Below are 16,800 nucleotides of genomic sequence, written 5' to 3'. Positions count from 1 at the left end.
GTGTCAACTAAACTGATGAATGGGCTCTGAAATGGAAAAGGTGCAGAGTGGGAAGATTAGCTGAGCAATTAAAGCCCTTGGTTCACCGCATCTCTGGACAGTGTAAATGGAGATGGGTGATTTATAACCAAAAAACCTTGACCTTCCCCATTACAACATACAAAGCTGCAACGTAAAGACATAGGGTGATACTGAAGGCAGCAGAGGAGCAAACTTCATCTGCATGCAGGCAAGATATTGTGGGGTTCCAACAAACAAGACATCAGAGTAAATGATAAATCTCTTGCTCTCTGGCTGTTGGTTCACTCACTGTTGAATCATAGACAGTTGCAGAAATTAACAAAATGTCAGTTCATTTAAGTATATGAATGCACTCATCGATTATACATTCAGGTTGATCCACCTTTAAAGTTCATGTTTTCAAAACAAGATAAAATAAGCGGTGAACTGTAGTGCTGCCATTTGGAGATGTATTTACAGTGTATGATGAATACTGGACCTTTTAATCTAGACAGTCTTGTTTAATCACACAGGTGTAGAGCAGTCGAGCAGAGCAGGCGCTATCAGATATAAAGAATGAGGTCAAACAGTGTCTGTCATTCATTTAATTATTATTATTATTATTATTAGTAGTAGTAGTAGTAGTAGTAGTAGTAGTAATATTTCAGTTGGAATCTCAATTGTAAATTTTTCTTTTAACATTCAAGGTACAGGTACAAGGTACATACAGGTACAGCACAAATACTAAACTAAAATAAATCAAATTAACAACATACCTTATGGTAAGGTTGTTTTCTCATCTGATGTTTCCAAGGTCAAGAAGGAACTTTGAACCTTATTTACACATTGAGCAGATGCTTAGTATTTACATTTAAAAGTCATTTTGTGTAATGACTCGATACATTGTTCACACAAATATCACATACTGTAGTTTTAAAGTACCACTAATACTAACTGTTGGAGTTTAATGGTTATATTATATTGAGTTTAAAGTCTCCGGTTGCAGAATAAAGTCATTAAAAAATCCATCCTAGTGGAACTTAAACTGTAGTACAGTGAACTGGGTACTAGACTTCTTTTTAGTCCCCTTGCAACCCTCTCCAGGAATATAGATATAGTATAAATAATAGATGGGTGTACTTTTTTACAGTGAGTTTCTTTGTTGATAAAAAAGCCCAGTAACTTGAAGACTTACACAGCCAGGAAACATGGAGCAACATTAGCATTCTTCTGTAGTGGTGTTTGAGCCCACCTGATGGATGCAAGCCCATTGTTCACTCTCCTTTTAACTATGATTTGGTCTCCACCAATTCCAGAGGGAAACAGCAGGCTCTTTGGGTCTTAGCTAGTTACCTTGTCTGTCTGCTGTCTAGTCCTGTAGTATACTGTTGGCTTGTCAGTACACTTCATCAGTACACTTATTTTTTTTTAACATGGAAACAGCTTTCTGCTGCTACTAGGAACATTTGTGATGAGATGAGAGCAGTGAGAATGAACCACAGTAAAAATGTGGACTGTTGCACTGAAAGACACTAAAAGCTTTGTACAGCTGAGGCGTACTGGTCATTTTGGCGATATTATTCAGTGAGTTCATCACTACAGTGACTTCTGTGACATCACAAATAGTCATAATCATAGTCTTAGTCATCGGCTCCGCTGTTAAAATAAAATAATTGGTGAGTGCAGCTTTAAGTACAGTAATGACAAATATTTGCATATTTGACTATATGTGGGTAACACTTTAATTTCAGTTCATACAGCAGCAGCTTCCTGGTTGATACATGATGCACTTTGTCTCCAAATAACGACATGAACCTCTTGTTTGGTACTTAATGAGGTACAGCATAGTTAATACTCAGAGAATACATGAGATGCACATTTGTATGCTGCTCCTGGGCTTAATGGGGCTTGATGATGGTAATACTTCATCTGGTCGATCTACATTTTTCAGTCAGTGCAAACAGGCTCACGGTGCAGTATGACCTTCTTTAATAAACAAAACCATTTATACACCAGAGTGAGGTAGGATACACACCACTGGGCATTGTTTGCAGTGAATCTGGCATTTCAAATACAAGTAATTTGCTCACAGAGCATCTAGAAGAAGAATGGGAAACAGGATATATTTCACACCAGAAACAAGGAGGCATTTATAGCAATGCAATTCATTTCCAGTGAGACATCCCAGAGATCAATACCCAATATTCTCATGAACTCATCTGGCCATCGTTCACCCTGGACGAAGCTCTTCTCCTGGCATTGCAGAGGGTGATCAATGCATAATTGCTCTCATTGACGGTGACATTTTATATATATGGTTAGTGCTGGATGTTTCAAAACTGAATGCCCACTGCAGAAATCACAAGGATAAGTTGTTTTTTTTGGTTTCATTTAATCTTTCATAGCAATTCACAAACTAAAACATGGATGACTGAGCAAGTGGTTTAACTGAATGTAACAGACAAAAGTGAAGGATTTTATTATGGGAAATTCAGTGATTCAAGGATGAGTGACATAAAACACATTGAAACAAAAACACAGCAATGACTATTATTATTAAAAGCATTAATTACATACAAACTAAAAAAACAAACTAAAATAATATATAATGTACACAATGTAGAGAGTTATGATTGAGCATGATTCAGCTGGAAACAAAGTGCAGGGCTATAGCGTTGCAAAGTGGGAGTTGTTCCTTTATGATATTCCTGTTTCATTTTTCAGTTCAAATTCAAAACACCTTGTCATTATGGTTGAGAACAACACAATTCACCATATCTGCTGAAAGAGCTGATGAAGGCTTTACAATTTAACTGCACATTGTGTTTTCAGTTTTTGTCAATGTCTTTAGCACATGTTAAAACTTTTAGGCTGAGTGACTGGATGGTTCTGGGCTGAAATGCACTTTGGGAGACATAATTAATGTCTGCCTTGAAGAATGTATGCAGACAGTACACTCTTCTTAATCTTTTGTAGCCTGTTAATGATTGAACCAGGAGAGTGGCATGTCCATACAAGCCACAGAAGTGAGTCAACAGTTAGTCATGTAACAATTTCTATGGGGAAAATGAATAGGACTTTTATTTACACCTAAGCACCAGAGGCACTCAAGCTTTTCTCAGTCTCATCTCTTATCTCTTAACTTTGCTTCTTTGTTCTCAACAACCTTGTAATTTTGCTTTCCCTGGCTTCTTTACAAAGAGCAAAAACTTTAACTTCTCAAGTCTGACTCAAGCTCTAGGTTTGTGTGGTCAAATGAACAGAAGTGTTTGTTGCCAAAGACAGTTTTAAAAGTTCAAGATCCAGAAAAACTATATCACAGATCTCTTTGTTAGCAGTAACAACTATCCCAGAGAAAAAAGAACAGTGAGGCAGTTAAAGAGAGCTCTGAGACAACTGTGATGAATCCTAAAGGATGATTCAAAGTCAAAGAGCAGCCACAGCTCACGTTTATTAAAAGTGGGACTTTTTATAAGACTGCTCCCGGTACTTATGAATTGTACCGCGTCCTGCTGGGTGTATAGCTTTTACTGGAGAGGAGACAGTTGTATATCACCTCTTTTTAAACTCATGCTCAGGGACGAGACTTTGGAAAACATATGTGTCACTGTGATTTGTGTCCCTCTCCAGTTTACTGGCATTGACTGTTTTTTTTATCCACTTGTTTTTTCTTAGTATTACACATCAGGGTGTCCCAAACACTGTGACAGACCCATAAACATCTTTATAACTCTTCTGTATCCTGAGCAAACAAAACACTTCAGTTTACTGCTGTATGCAAGTGTGTGCTCATATTAAATGGCTTGTCATTTAACATGGTTACATATTTAGATCTCTGGTTTATATCCAGTAAAAATGTAAAAAAAAAAAAAAAAAAAGTTTATATATACTGTAAATACATGCAATGGCAAGAGTTTCAGACAGACTCAACTGTTTTTCTAGTTGGAGCCATGAAATAAATTCAATATTGTAAAAATAGTTTTTGGCCGCTACAGGGGGCAGACAATATCTGAACAAGTTGAGATTTCTTTCCTCTGTGACAGGATAAGACTTGTTTTGTCTTGTTATCACTTTACATGGAAAGACCAGAACCACCAACGTGTTAGTCTATCTGTCAGGAATTTCTGACACCCCCTAACCTGACTGTGGCACTCAGGCTCAAACCCAATGGCTCCTACTGAAGATAAATATATTTTAAAATGGATAACCAATATATTATTTCTTATTTTTTATTGATCAAAAATCTCCTAAAATAGCTGAGCATGGTGGTTTTCAGCAGACATTACTCAAACAGGACATTTCAGTTAGGGTATTTACAATTATTAAATTACAATACAAATATGTGCATATTTGCTCTGAGTGTTTGATAGTCAGTTATAAAACTAACCCAGCTAATTGTGTTGAGTCTTAGCCACACACACATGCACATTCAGCATCAGCCATCCATTTTAATTACAGCATACAGTATATATAGTTGTGGTGATGGTTTTGGAATAAAGTGTTTGTGATCTTGGAGTCACGACCGGACAAAGACTGGGACTGTGACATCTGGATAATCTTCTTTTATTTTGAGATTTTCAGCTGTGAAACTTCTGCTGCCACGACAATTTAGTTTGTGTTATTAAAATCATAAAAAAACTAGACAGCACTCAGAGAGCTCAGCTCTCCCAAGGCAGCTCACTGTCCCCATAATCCCATTCCAGCTAAAAACAATATTCTCATGATAGTTTGACCCTCATAATATAAGTCAGTCACTGTGAACACCTACCCCTAATTTGGAATCACACTGATATTGTTAATAATTTAAAAGTTATTTAAAGAAAATCTATATATAATTAATGGTGGTTTTCTTCAGGATCTAGCAAGTAACTTTTGAATCTGTTGACTCTCTTCTAAATGAGCAGTTTTAGCTAGAATTTGATCAGTAGTGAGTTTTCCATGAGCCCTATAAATGTCACCGTTCTCCATCAGTACATCTGAAATATTACTTCAATCCAAATCATGGGTGATAGATCTTACGGGGAATTCTGCAATATTTGTCCAAGCATTCTAGGAATTATGTACAGTATGCAAGCAAAAACACTGAAATTGGCACCTCTACCTTTACCTCATACAGGTACAACCCAGTGTCAATTCATAACAGGCATGAAGAGGAATAGAAAACAGTGATCAGGCCATTTTTACCAAATGCATGGAGTTTAACAGGAGATTCGACAGAGAAGAGTTACTACTGGCTTTCGAGCAACATGCTGCCAATTTTGTGCAGCTGAACATTCATCCACTCCAAACTGTAAAATCTCTTGAGGCTCTGTATGAAATGTCATTTAAATATCAGGAACATCAGTTCCCACTGACCGTGATACTCCCTCTGAGCAGCATCTCTCATATGAACAGTGATGAAGTGCAGCAAAGCAAGCAAGCAACAGCTGGCATACAGATATTAAACTGATCTGTTTCCACCCCTGAGAAAAGAAGGCTGAGGTGTCAGACACCAACACAGTTGACTGGTTGAAGAAAGTCAGGGTGCAACTCAGGGGCACACAGATAGACAATAATTTGTGAGGAACTCAAACAACCTCACCTCTGTCTTACTCACCTTTTTATTTGTGGAACAGATTTTTCCATCCTTGCCTATAAATGTGCTACATTTATAGCATCAACACACAGAAACACACACACAACTTCAGGGGACATTACATAGACTTACATTCAATTCCTGGAGACTTGCCCTAGCCCTAACTATAACCATTACCTGCCTAACTCTAACCTTAACCCAAATCATAACCCAACCCTAACCTTAAGCCAAGTCAAGGTCAAAGGTCAACGGGTTTATTTGTTATATACACAGTTAGGAAACATGTTTCCCTGTACAATGAAATTCTTACTTTGCCAGCATCATCATTCAAAATGCAGTGATTTACTTTTTGGGGACTTGCTTTAAGGAGGTTAAGTCCCAACAGTGTGACTGTGTAAACAGATTTACATCCCCACAATGTGAGTAATACCAGGCCATGCACACACACACACACACACACACACACACATTTCCTTGCAGTTATCACTTACAGGGTCTGTACATAGACTTACATTTACTTCCAGGAGACATACCTGAACCACAAACACACACACAGGTTGCCTTAGCCTATATCAAGATAAACCAATAAATGAGCTTTTACTGACATCTTATGGCAAATTCCCATCATTACACCAACCTCAAACATGTTGAAACCTGGCTCTGGTTTCAAAACATTTGGCCCATTTGCTTATAGATTACATGTCTATAAAATGTTATGTTAAAAAGGCTAAGATGCTACAATTTATTTAACAGGGCTCCAGAGGAAGAGAACAGTAAATCCACACTGAGCAACTCGAGCAGCAGTGTGTGTGGGATTGAGTTAAAACAAAGTACAGTGTGTGTTCATGGTAACAAAGAAACACGTCACTCGGTGCAACAGTGCAACTATGGGTGACATTGATCCATATCTGCAAAGAGATGGACCACTTTGCTCGAGAATGAAATATCTCAAAAAACATTTTGGTGCATTGCCACATATAGACTTTTATGTTCCACAGAGAATGAACCAGAGACGCCAGAGACAGATGGTGGCTAACGTTATTTTAAAGAAGTTACTAAAACCAAGCAGCCATCCTAGCTCTAGCTAGCTAGTTGCTGTTAGATGTATCAGAGGCTAATCATCCGCTGGGATAGCTAGCTACCACAGCAAGACCTGCACAGACCTGATTATTTTAAAATCCCATAAAATCCATTTTTATACAGTTTTAATTAACAACGTTTGATGTTCTCACTGAGAACATACACAAAAAGCAGCTCATGGTGATTTAAACAGAAAAGTTAGAGTCAGAATTAGTGACACAGTGCTCAGTTTGTAACAGACAATTAGAGTCCTCAGTGGCTATAAATGCTTTCAATTTATAGTTGCACTTTGAGGTTTTTTGGTTTTCTAAAATGAACACCACAGAAAAGAACTGATAAAAGATGCTAAATGAAACACCGTTGCTTTACAGAGGTAAACATGATTGGTAAACATCAGCACACTGGTGTATTATTTCAAGGCACTTAAAGTAAATAAATATAGAGTAAATACAGTTGCACAGAATGACAGTGGAGCTCTATGGCACATACAAACAAATCAGGCTTTGGATAAACACACAATCAGCATTAGCAGAATACCTTCACTGTTGGTTATGGTCTCGTCATGGAGTTTGAAAAAATATAAAATTTCATCAGACTTACTGTTAATAACAAGCTTTGAAAACAGTGTTTCTCTGCTGCCCATCTCTTTGCTCAGGACAGTATTTGATTTATATACATACCATATTTTCTTAGTCTAAATCATTTCCTGCTCTGTGCAAATTTTAGGTTGATGCACTTGATGTTCTTCATCAGTGAGAAAGTGTACATGCAGTACGGGAGGAGACTGAAGAAAAGTGTACAATTAAATTGGAGGGTCACTTTAAAGCTACCTAAGGGCAAATTACACAAATAATCAGGGTCTGAGAGGTTAAAGAGCATCTACAGACTGGTGTGTGCACCACCTGCTTTGAAAACGTTAAGCAAATTTTCTAAAGACAATGGTCAACAGGCCTCCTCTTAACCTGTTATGGCTAGGTCTTCTCCACTGGACATTTGGAATTTGAATATTCACACAAATTTCACTCCATGTTATGCAATATGCACTGGCTCTGTTCAGGACCTGCAGCACTGTATATACATGATATCTCACAGTTGACACCATCTGGACTTAATTCAAGAAATACAACCATAATTTAATCTCACATAACTCTATAAAATTAAAAAATTATAACGGCCCTCACAGAGAAACGTCATTGCAGCTGGTAGGAAACTATTTCCTCCAAAAGTAAAATCAATGAAACAAATATAACCATGACATAGTGTATATGGGCTTATAATGTCTAAACCTGTGATGGACAGGTGACCTGATCACAGCCCAAGAGCACACTAGGATAGAATCTACCCATTCTTAGTTGACACTAGGAGAAAGGGCTGCTGGTAATTATTATTTTCATTAGTAATTAATCTGTTGGTTGTTTTATTGTATCTATATAATGTCCATCACAATTTCCCTGAGACCTAGGTTATGTCTTTAAGCATCTCCATTTTGTCTAACCAAGAATCCAAAAGAGTCCTTTGTCATAAGACAAATGAAAGCAAGTTATATAGGTTTATTAATAGGTTTAAAGCCCATGCACATCATTAATATTAGCAGGAAAAGCACAGACAAAACATATTTTGTTAACAATTATGGCAGTGATCTACCATGCAAAATACCAGGACCCTGGAATTTGCTCACATACTGTAAACTGAGTAGAAATTTCTTAATGTTACTGCTAACATCTGCCATTGCCGTTATGACAAACCCCTTTGAGAGATTACAAAGGTTGCAAACGCTTTTTGTAGCCAGCTCGTTCTCATTTTCTTCTTGAAGTATCCCCACCCTTCCTCGCTGATCACTTCAAGTTCTGATATATTTATGGATGTGACAATGTTTCTGACAAATTTTGGATGAATGTCCCCCTCAGGATAAATTGTAATAACTTGTAATTTCTTCACTTAATTCTTTTAAAACAAACACAGACTCTTAATCAGTCCTTTTCCTACTGCAGCTGCTTGACCAGCTCCTTGTCCATCTCACAGTCTGAAGGTTTTTGTGGCTTCTCCACCTTGTCTCTGCTCATCTTCACCCTCGGTTTGAAGGGCACCGAAACGAGCTCCTTCTGGATCCTCTGTTCTCTTTGCCTTCTCAGCAGAGCCAGGATCTCTCTCCTCTGGTCCGCCATGGCGACGTATCGCTGTCTTTCTTCCTGCCTCTGCCGTAGAGCATGGACACTTAGCGGCCCCGGGGCGGCGACTTTGGGGCCAACAGTGATGGTGGTGCTGCTGCGCTGCGGCCGGGAAACCGGCAACCTCTGACGGATATCTGCCGACACCAACCGGGACTCCAGCGGCGGCAAGAGGGACAGAGAACTCCATAGTTGCCTGGCGTGGGACACGTCCTCCGGAGAAGAGCCGTCAAACACAGTGAAGAATTTATGACAGTCCTCCTGCTCCGGGGGCTCATCCTGGACAGACATTTTACTTTTAGGACAGAAAAATGTAACTGGGGTAACTAATTGAATTGCCAAGAAGCTAAATTACCCTTTTAAAGACTTTATTTTAGGTGTCTACCGTTTGTTATCATTTACAGGATGAATAGTCTGTTATTTCATCTCGAACTCTTTTCCTTTTGTAACCTGCACCAATTAGGCTACATCTTTTTCAGGGGCAAAGTTAATTTAAAGGTTTAAGGTTTATTTATAGAATTATCTTAAGGCATTTATGCCTCAAACTAAATAAAATAACTAACCAGATTTCAAGTCTGTCACCATGTCTATAGTTTAAGAACTGGTTTATGACTAAATTAGCCTATAGCTTATTCTTCACTACGTCACCATTAGGCTAATTGTAGCCGAGTTAGCAGGTAGAAGTGGGGCTTTGAATAAACCTCTTGATTTCTCGCTCGTGACCTGTAGCCAACTTTGGAAACGAGGCAGGTCGCACAAGTTGCTCCACCCCCAGGTGTGGTGGGTCGGTTTAAATAGTGTTGAGGAGCAAGGACGACATCAGAACCACCACCATCATCATCACTTCATTTACCTGACATGATATGCTCTTTTCCCTTGAGTTCAGCCTACATCCTGCACTGAAGACTGAAGTAGCCTACTGCACAGTGAGTAGAAATTAAATGCCACAATTTTCATGCAGAAGACAGATAGAGGCTCTTATTACTTCTATTGTATTCTATTATTACTTCTGAATTGTAGTAATGTCATCTAAACCTGCAAAGAAAAAGACAAAAAGTGGCCTGTTAACAGGTAAAGGTTCTGTTACTCATGAGACCAAAACACATTAGTTATGTTTGCTGTTACAAAGTAACAGATGGTAGAGAAAATTACTATTTAAACAGTGTAATTCAAAACTAAAAGTTTGCTGCATGATTGAAAATCTGTAGCTGTGGGCAAAGCTTTAAAAAGCTGGTAGTACATTAAAACATTACATTTCCCAGTACATAATAATAAATATATTTTGATTTCTGCTCACAAATGTGCTATGGTTTGCCTGTATGCCAGGAGCCACACATGGATGCGTCTAGTGACATGTCACCATTTTGGTGTAAACGGTAAGCCTGGCTGGACCTACAGTATGAGCTGAACCATATAGGGTAGTATGTCTGCTAAGTCCCTAGTATCACTCTTTGGGCTACCAAGCTACCAAGAGTAAAGGGTTAGCCAAACATGGGCATTCTGGCATGGCAGCTCAATTATATGATTATATGGGTTATCTGTGTGTTGCTTTTCATGTTTTATTGCCCTCTGTTCAATGGGAGGTCAAAGCAGCCTTGTGATCTACATGAAGAGGCAGACACTAGGATAAATCAGTAAGTAGCTATATGCAAACCTAGGAAAATGTACAGAGATTGTTATCATCAGTAACCTGTCAGACAGTTCAGTCAAACCAAATGTAAATGACTTGTGTGAAGTGTCGGATGCAAAGACAGCAATTTGAGTCACAGAGGGAGGGAGAATGCAGTAGAAAACATGAGATAATGTGTCCTGTTATTGTACTCATCAGTTCTACGTTTTTTGTGTGATGATGTTTAAGAAGGAGTTGCATGACTGTTTAAGGACAGTTACTTCAGTTTTACAAAGCTTAGATATTGTGACTGAAATTTAGTTAGAGAAATACCCACAATATGAAATCTAGTCACTAATCCTTTGGTAGCAATAGAGAATAACTCAACATGTGCTGGGGATGGAACCATTAATCCTGTGAAAACCTGCTGAGTCTCAGTCATCCCTCAAAATATACTTGGGGTGACAAATATGCTCTGTGCTAAACTGTCCTCACAATGTTATTAAGCATTTTGATTACATATTTTTCCAAACTGACAGGCTAGGATGTTTGTGTAACTTTGCTAACAGGATAGATTTAGACTTAATGTTAGTAACTTATGAAGCTCAGTTTCCTCAGGATTTTAAACTACATCTTCTTTGGCTCTGCAGATAACATTCTAGTCTGAGTAAATAACCCAGATGATGTCATAGTGATGTTATCAGGGTTTTCATTCAGGATTGGTTTCATGATTAACAGAAAAATAAACGGTAGCTATTTTTCTAAGCTATTTATTGTTTATTTCATAAGCAAATGCATCAATATTTACCTTGTTGCAGCTTCTCAAATGTGAGAATATGTTACAATTAAATTAAGACTGTTAAAAGACTACCGACTGAAACGAATGACACTTCCTGTTGTTTGGTAGGGTCACCATGGAAACGTGATTAGTACGGCAAGCTTCAGGGACAAAAGTCATATCATGGGCACAATCCATGAATGTATGGCGCAAACCTTTCAATAATAAATGTAGGTCTATGGGGTAAATATTACCCTGGGGAAAAAACAGTGCTGTTTACAGAAAATATACAGTGTGATCAATAGTCGACGGTCATTATTTCACCTAGTACTGTGAATAAATTAACCCAATTTGTGGGGGTAGGCTAATGTAGCCTAGTTCTTATCAAAGGTCAAAGCATTTATTTGTCATATGCACAGTTAGGAAACGTGTTTCCCTGTACAATGAAATTCTTATTTTGCCGTCCGCATGAATGCCACACAATACAAGTGGTATATAAAATAGATGAGCAATAACACAAATCTAAATAGGCAATAACACAAATCTAAGGCACTTTAAAGCAGCAAGAGAAAGAAGCACAATAAAGATACAACAAAAACACAATATGATGTAGAGAGAATGTATGCTACGTGGGAGCCGTGAAGTGCAAATAGTCAGCAGTGAGTGTGCAATTATGCATTTAAGTATGTATGTAAACAGTACAGGTGGAATAACGAGGTGAGGTCCTGAATCAGCTGTCAGTCAGAAATAAATAGTTTTTCATTCTAGAGGTCCTGCATTTCACACCTCTGAGCCTCCGACCAGAGGGTAGGGGTGTGAACAGTCCGTGCTGGGGGTGGGTGGGGTTTTTGAGGATGGAGGCAGTTTTCCTAAGCACCCACCGCAGGGTGCTCTGCAGAGAGGGCAGTGGAGTCCCGGTGATCTTCTCCGCAGTCTTTACCACTCTTTGCAGGCGCTTGTAGTTCATAGCAGTAGTGCTGCCATACCAGACAGTGACGCAGCTGAGGCTCCTAGGCGACATGCCAAACCTCCTCAGCCTCCCCTTATGCATTTAAAGAAAGAAAAAGACAGAGAGAGAAAGCAAGAAGCTAAATTACCCTTTTAAAGACTTTATTTTAGGTGTCTACCGTTTGTTATCATTTACAGGATGAATAGTCTGTTATTTCATCTCGAACTCTTTTCCTTTTGTAACCTGCACCAATTAGGCTACATCTTTTTCAGGGGCAAAGTTAATTTAAAGGTTTAAGGTTTATTTATAGAATTATCTTAAGGCATTTATGCCTCAAACTAAATAAAATAACTAACCAGATTTCAAGTCTGTCACCATGTCTATAGTTTAAGAACTGGTTTATGACTAAATTAGCCTATAGCTTATTCTTCACTACGTCACCATTAGGCTAATTGTAGCCGAGTTAGCAGGTAGAAGTGGGGCTTTGAATAAACCTCTTGATTTCTCGCTCGTGACCTGTAGCCAACTTTGGAAACGAGGCAGGTCGCACAAGTTGCTCCACCCCCAGGTGTGGTAGGTCGGTTTAAATAGTGTTGAGGAGCAAGGACGACATCAGAACCACCATCATCATCATCACTTCATTTACCTGACATGATATGCTCTTTTCCCTTGAGTTCAGCCTACATCCTGCACTGAAGACTGAAGTAGCCTACTGCACAGTGAGTAGAAATTAAATGCCACAATTTTCATGCAGAAGACAGATAGAGGCTCTTATTACTTCTATTGTATTCTATTATTACTTCTGAATTGTAGTAATGTCATCTAAACCTGCAAAGAAAAAGACAAAAAGTGGCCTGTTAACAGGTAAAGGTTCTGTTACTCATGAGACCAAAACACATTAGTTATGTTTGCTGTTACAAAGTAACAGATGGTAGAGAAAATTACTATTTAAACAGTGTAATTCAAAACTAAAAGTTTGCTGCATGATTGAAAATCTGTAGCTGTGGGCAAAGCTTTAAAAAGCTGGTAGTACATTAAAACATTACATTTCCCAGTACATAATAATAAATATATTTTGATTTCTGCTCACAAATGTGCTATGGTTTGCCTGTATGCCAGGAGCCACACATGGATGCGTCTAGTGACATGTCACCATTTTGGTGTAAACGGTAAGCCTGGCTGGACCTACAGTATGAGCTGAACCATATAGGGTAGTATGTCTGCTAAGTCCCTAGTATCACTCTTTGGGCTACCAAGCTACCAAGAGTAAAGGGTTAGCCAAACATGGGCATTCTGGCATGGCAGCTCAATTATATGATTATATGGGTTATCTGTGTGTTGCTTTTCATGTTTTATTGCCCTCTGTTCAATGGGAGGTCAAAGCAGCCTTGTGATCTACATGAAGAGGCAGACACTAGGATAAATCAGTAAGTAGCTATATGCAAACCTAGGAAAATGTTCAGAGATTGTTATCATCAGTAACCTGTCAGACAGTTCAGTCAAACCAAATGTAAATGACTTGTGTGAAGTGTCGGATGCAAAGACAGCAATTTGAGTCACAGAGGGAGGGAGAATGCAGTAGAAAACATGAGATAATGTGTCCTGTTATTGTACTCATCAGTTCTACGTTTTTTGTGTGATGATGTTTAAGAAGGAGTTGCATGACTGTTTAAGGACAGTTACTTCAGTTTTACAAAGCTTAGATATTGTGACTGAAATTTAGTTAGAGAAATACCCACAATATGAAATCTAGTCACTAATCCTTTGGTAGCAATAGAGAATAACTCAACATGTGCTGGGGATGGAACCATTAATCCTGTGAAAACCTGCTGAGTCTCAGTCATCCCTCAAAATATACTTGGGGTGACAAATATGCTCTGTGCTAAACTGTCCTCACAATGTTATTAAGCATTTTGATTACATATTTTTCCAAACTGACAGGCTAGGATGTTTGTGTAACTTTGCTAACAGGATAGATTTAGACTTAATGTTAGTAACTTATGAAGCTCAGTTTCCTCAGGATTTTAAACTACATCTTCTTTGGCTCTGCAGATAACATTCTAGTCTGAGTAAATAACCCAGATGATGTCATAGTGATGTTATCAGGGTTTTCATTCAGGATTGGTTTCATGATTAACAGAAAAATAAACGGTAGATATTTTTCTAAGCTATTTATTGTTTATTTCATAAGCAAATGCATCAATATTTACCTTGTTGCAGCTTCTCAAATGTGAGAATATGTTGCTTATTCTTTATTTATGTCATTGTAAACTTAATATGTTGGAGATTTATACTGCTAGACATTTTAATTTATATATTTTGATTCCAGGAAGTTTTAATAGGCTACTGCTCTAATTTGTGACGAAATTTTTAGACAAAACAATTAATCAATGAATGGACAAAATAACTGATTAACTGATAATGGAAATAGTCATTAGTTGCAGCCCTGTTTGGTTAAAATGTATAAATGTAAAGTTTCTGTTACTGGAGATATGGACTTATTACTTCTGTATTATGGGAACTGTAGGAACCAACATTTTTAATTGATTCACATCAGGGATTAAAGTCACCATAGCTTGACCTCTGCTACATAAATTTTGACCATTGTTTTTTTAATGTGTCCCCAAAATTTTGAGAATGTAAAACCAAGTCACCAGAGTATCTCCTTCAGTTTAGGCTAATATTTTGCTACATTTTGGCAACATATATGGACTGATAATACTCAGAAAATAGGAGAGGAATTTCTCAAATTCAGAAAAGACAGACATGATCAATATATACACAAATACAGACAATCAGTGGCATAACTAATGGAGTACACATAATTTTACAATAAAAAAAAAACATATTGTGTAGTAGTTCACATTTTCTGCCACGTCTTTTGTGCTAATAGGCCAGAAGACAAACAGAGGTCAGAGATCAACTCAACTCCATTCACTGCAGCAGAGGCTGAACCAGTCACCGGTGACTATCCAGACATCAGCTCGATCACCTCTGAACCACCCAAGATCGCCTTTGACACGATCACCTGCACCACACAGTTCAATTCAGCTTCTAAGAGTGATATTTCCAACATGGCTGAGCCAGCTACTGACGACAGCAAGTGCCTCTTCTTGGAAAATGATTTTTGCAACAGTGGGGTGGCACAAGCTGACTGGGCAGCCAAGAAGATGGTTTGGGTGCCATCAGAGAGGGAGGGCTTTGAGCCAGCCAGCATCAAGGAGGAGAAGGGTGATGAGGTAATGCACACTTGGTGATGTCATTGTTATCAAATGATGCTGCAGGGTACTATAGTGTGTGTACATGCATTTACAGTAAGCAAGCAGACTACTCAGAGAAACCATTTTACATGGGTAATTGGAAAACACCTTTATGTGCAGCTCAAGTAACCTGGTTTCTGTCAGTCTGTGTCTGGCAGAGCAGAGCTACCAATCACTGTGCGAAAGTGTCTGAATTTAACAAATAATCAAATGTTCAGCAGTGGAGATAAACTTATTTAAACCTCAAACGGCTACTTTGTGTTAGTTTCAGTTTCAGTCAGACTTTCAATGGGATTACTTTAAAAGTACATCACTCTGTATAATGAGCTTTTCCTTCATCCATCTTTTGAACCTTTCTCTGTCTGCAGTATTTTGTCATGCATGTACATACTTTAAAAAAACTATTAAAAAGGCAGTTATGTGTATATATATACAATTTCACTTTGTAAACGCAAAATCTATCTGGGGAAGCCAGCCGACTGTAAACTAGTTTTACATCAAGTGCAGTTAAATGTATTGCAAGTCACATGACTATTTACAAGTACACATACTTTTTAACAAGCATTTTAACCCATTAATTGGCTAACCCAGAACATTAAAAACTGTATTTACTTTGAGCACTACCAACAGAAAACCTTTTTTTATTTTAAATGACTATATAGTTGTGAGTAATGGCTAGCATGCCAGTTTACAATAAAAAGGCACATTCAACTAACTTTTATATTTTTTTAGCCATTAAAGTCTATTATGGGACAATTCTAATAACTGTTTAGGAGCAAGACCAATGTATAAAACTTGACCACTAGTTTAAAGATTGATAAATAAAATAAAAAATTAACTAATAGTCGTATAATGATAACAAAATGTCAGAGTTTTAGTGAAGTAATTATAAAAAGGCACCCAAAAAAATAAAATGTAAGCAAATAAACAAATGTAGGCAACATTTCAAATCTGGGTTTCAGTTTATTATTGAGGTCATAGTTAAAGGTAGTGTTGTACTGGACTACATTACATTCAGAGGTGTTCCTAATATTCTGACCATTTTATATGTACAGTGCCTTGCGAAAGTATTCGGCCCCCTTGAACTTTGCGACTTTTTGCCACATTTCAGGCTTCAAACATAAAGATATAAAACTGTAATTTTTTGTGAAGAATCAACAACAAGTGGGACACAATCATGAAGTGGAACGAAATTTATTGGATATTTCAAACTTTTTAACAAATAAAAAACTGAAAAATTGGGCGTGCAAAATTATTCAGCCCCTTTACTTTCAGTGCAGCAAACTCTCTCCAGAAGTTCAGTGAGGATCTCTGAATGATCCAATGTTGACCTAAATGACTAATGATGATAAATAGAATCCACCTGTGTGTAATCAAGTCT

General features: G+C 37.9%; 2 protein-coding genes across 2 annotated transcripts in view; one reads left to right on the top strand and one right to left on the bottom strand.

Moving 5' to 3' along the window:
• Positions 1-6,284: 6,284 nt before the first annotated feature.
• hoatz (HOATZ cilia and flagella associated protein) lies at positions 6,285-12,749 on the bottom strand. The gene is made up of 3 exons (XM_020604859.1): positions 12,654-12,749; positions 11,304-11,371; positions 6,285-9,102 (listed from the first exon to the last, which is right to left on the bottom strand). The coding sequence occupies exons 2-3, from the start codon at positions 11,346-11,348 to the stop codon at positions 8,638-8,640; spliced, it is 510 nt and encodes a 169-aa protein (XP_020460515.1). The 5' UTR covers positions 11,349-11,371; positions 12,654-12,749; the 3' UTR covers positions 6,285-8,637.
• The window catches only part of LOC109962824 (myosin-11-like), a 28,916-nt gene continuing 21,678 nt past the window's right edge, over positions 9,563-16,800 (top strand). The window contains exons 1-4 of the mRNA XM_020604853.1: positions 9,563-9,598; positions 9,710-9,749; positions 12,839-12,878; positions 15,053-15,398. Coding sequence (XP_020460509.1) covers positions 15,234-15,398 — 165 coding nt within the window. The 5' untranslated portion in view covers positions 9,563-9,598; positions 9,710-9,749; positions 12,839-12,878; positions 15,053-15,233. The remainder of the gene's footprint in view (positions 9,599-9,709; positions 9,750-12,838; positions 12,879-15,052; positions 15,399-16,800) is intronic.

The sequence above is a fragment of the Monopterus albus genome, unplaced genomic scaffold (assembly GCF_001952655.1).
Source record: "Monopterus albus unplaced genomic scaffold, M_albus_1.0 scaffold68.1, whole genome shotgun sequence".
NCBI classification, from domain to species: Eukaryota; Metazoa; Chordata; class Actinopteri; order Synbranchiformes; family Synbranchidae; genus Monopterus; species Monopterus albus.
Note: the sequence above shows the minus strand (reverse complement) of the source record. Positions and strands in the feature narration are given on the sequence as shown.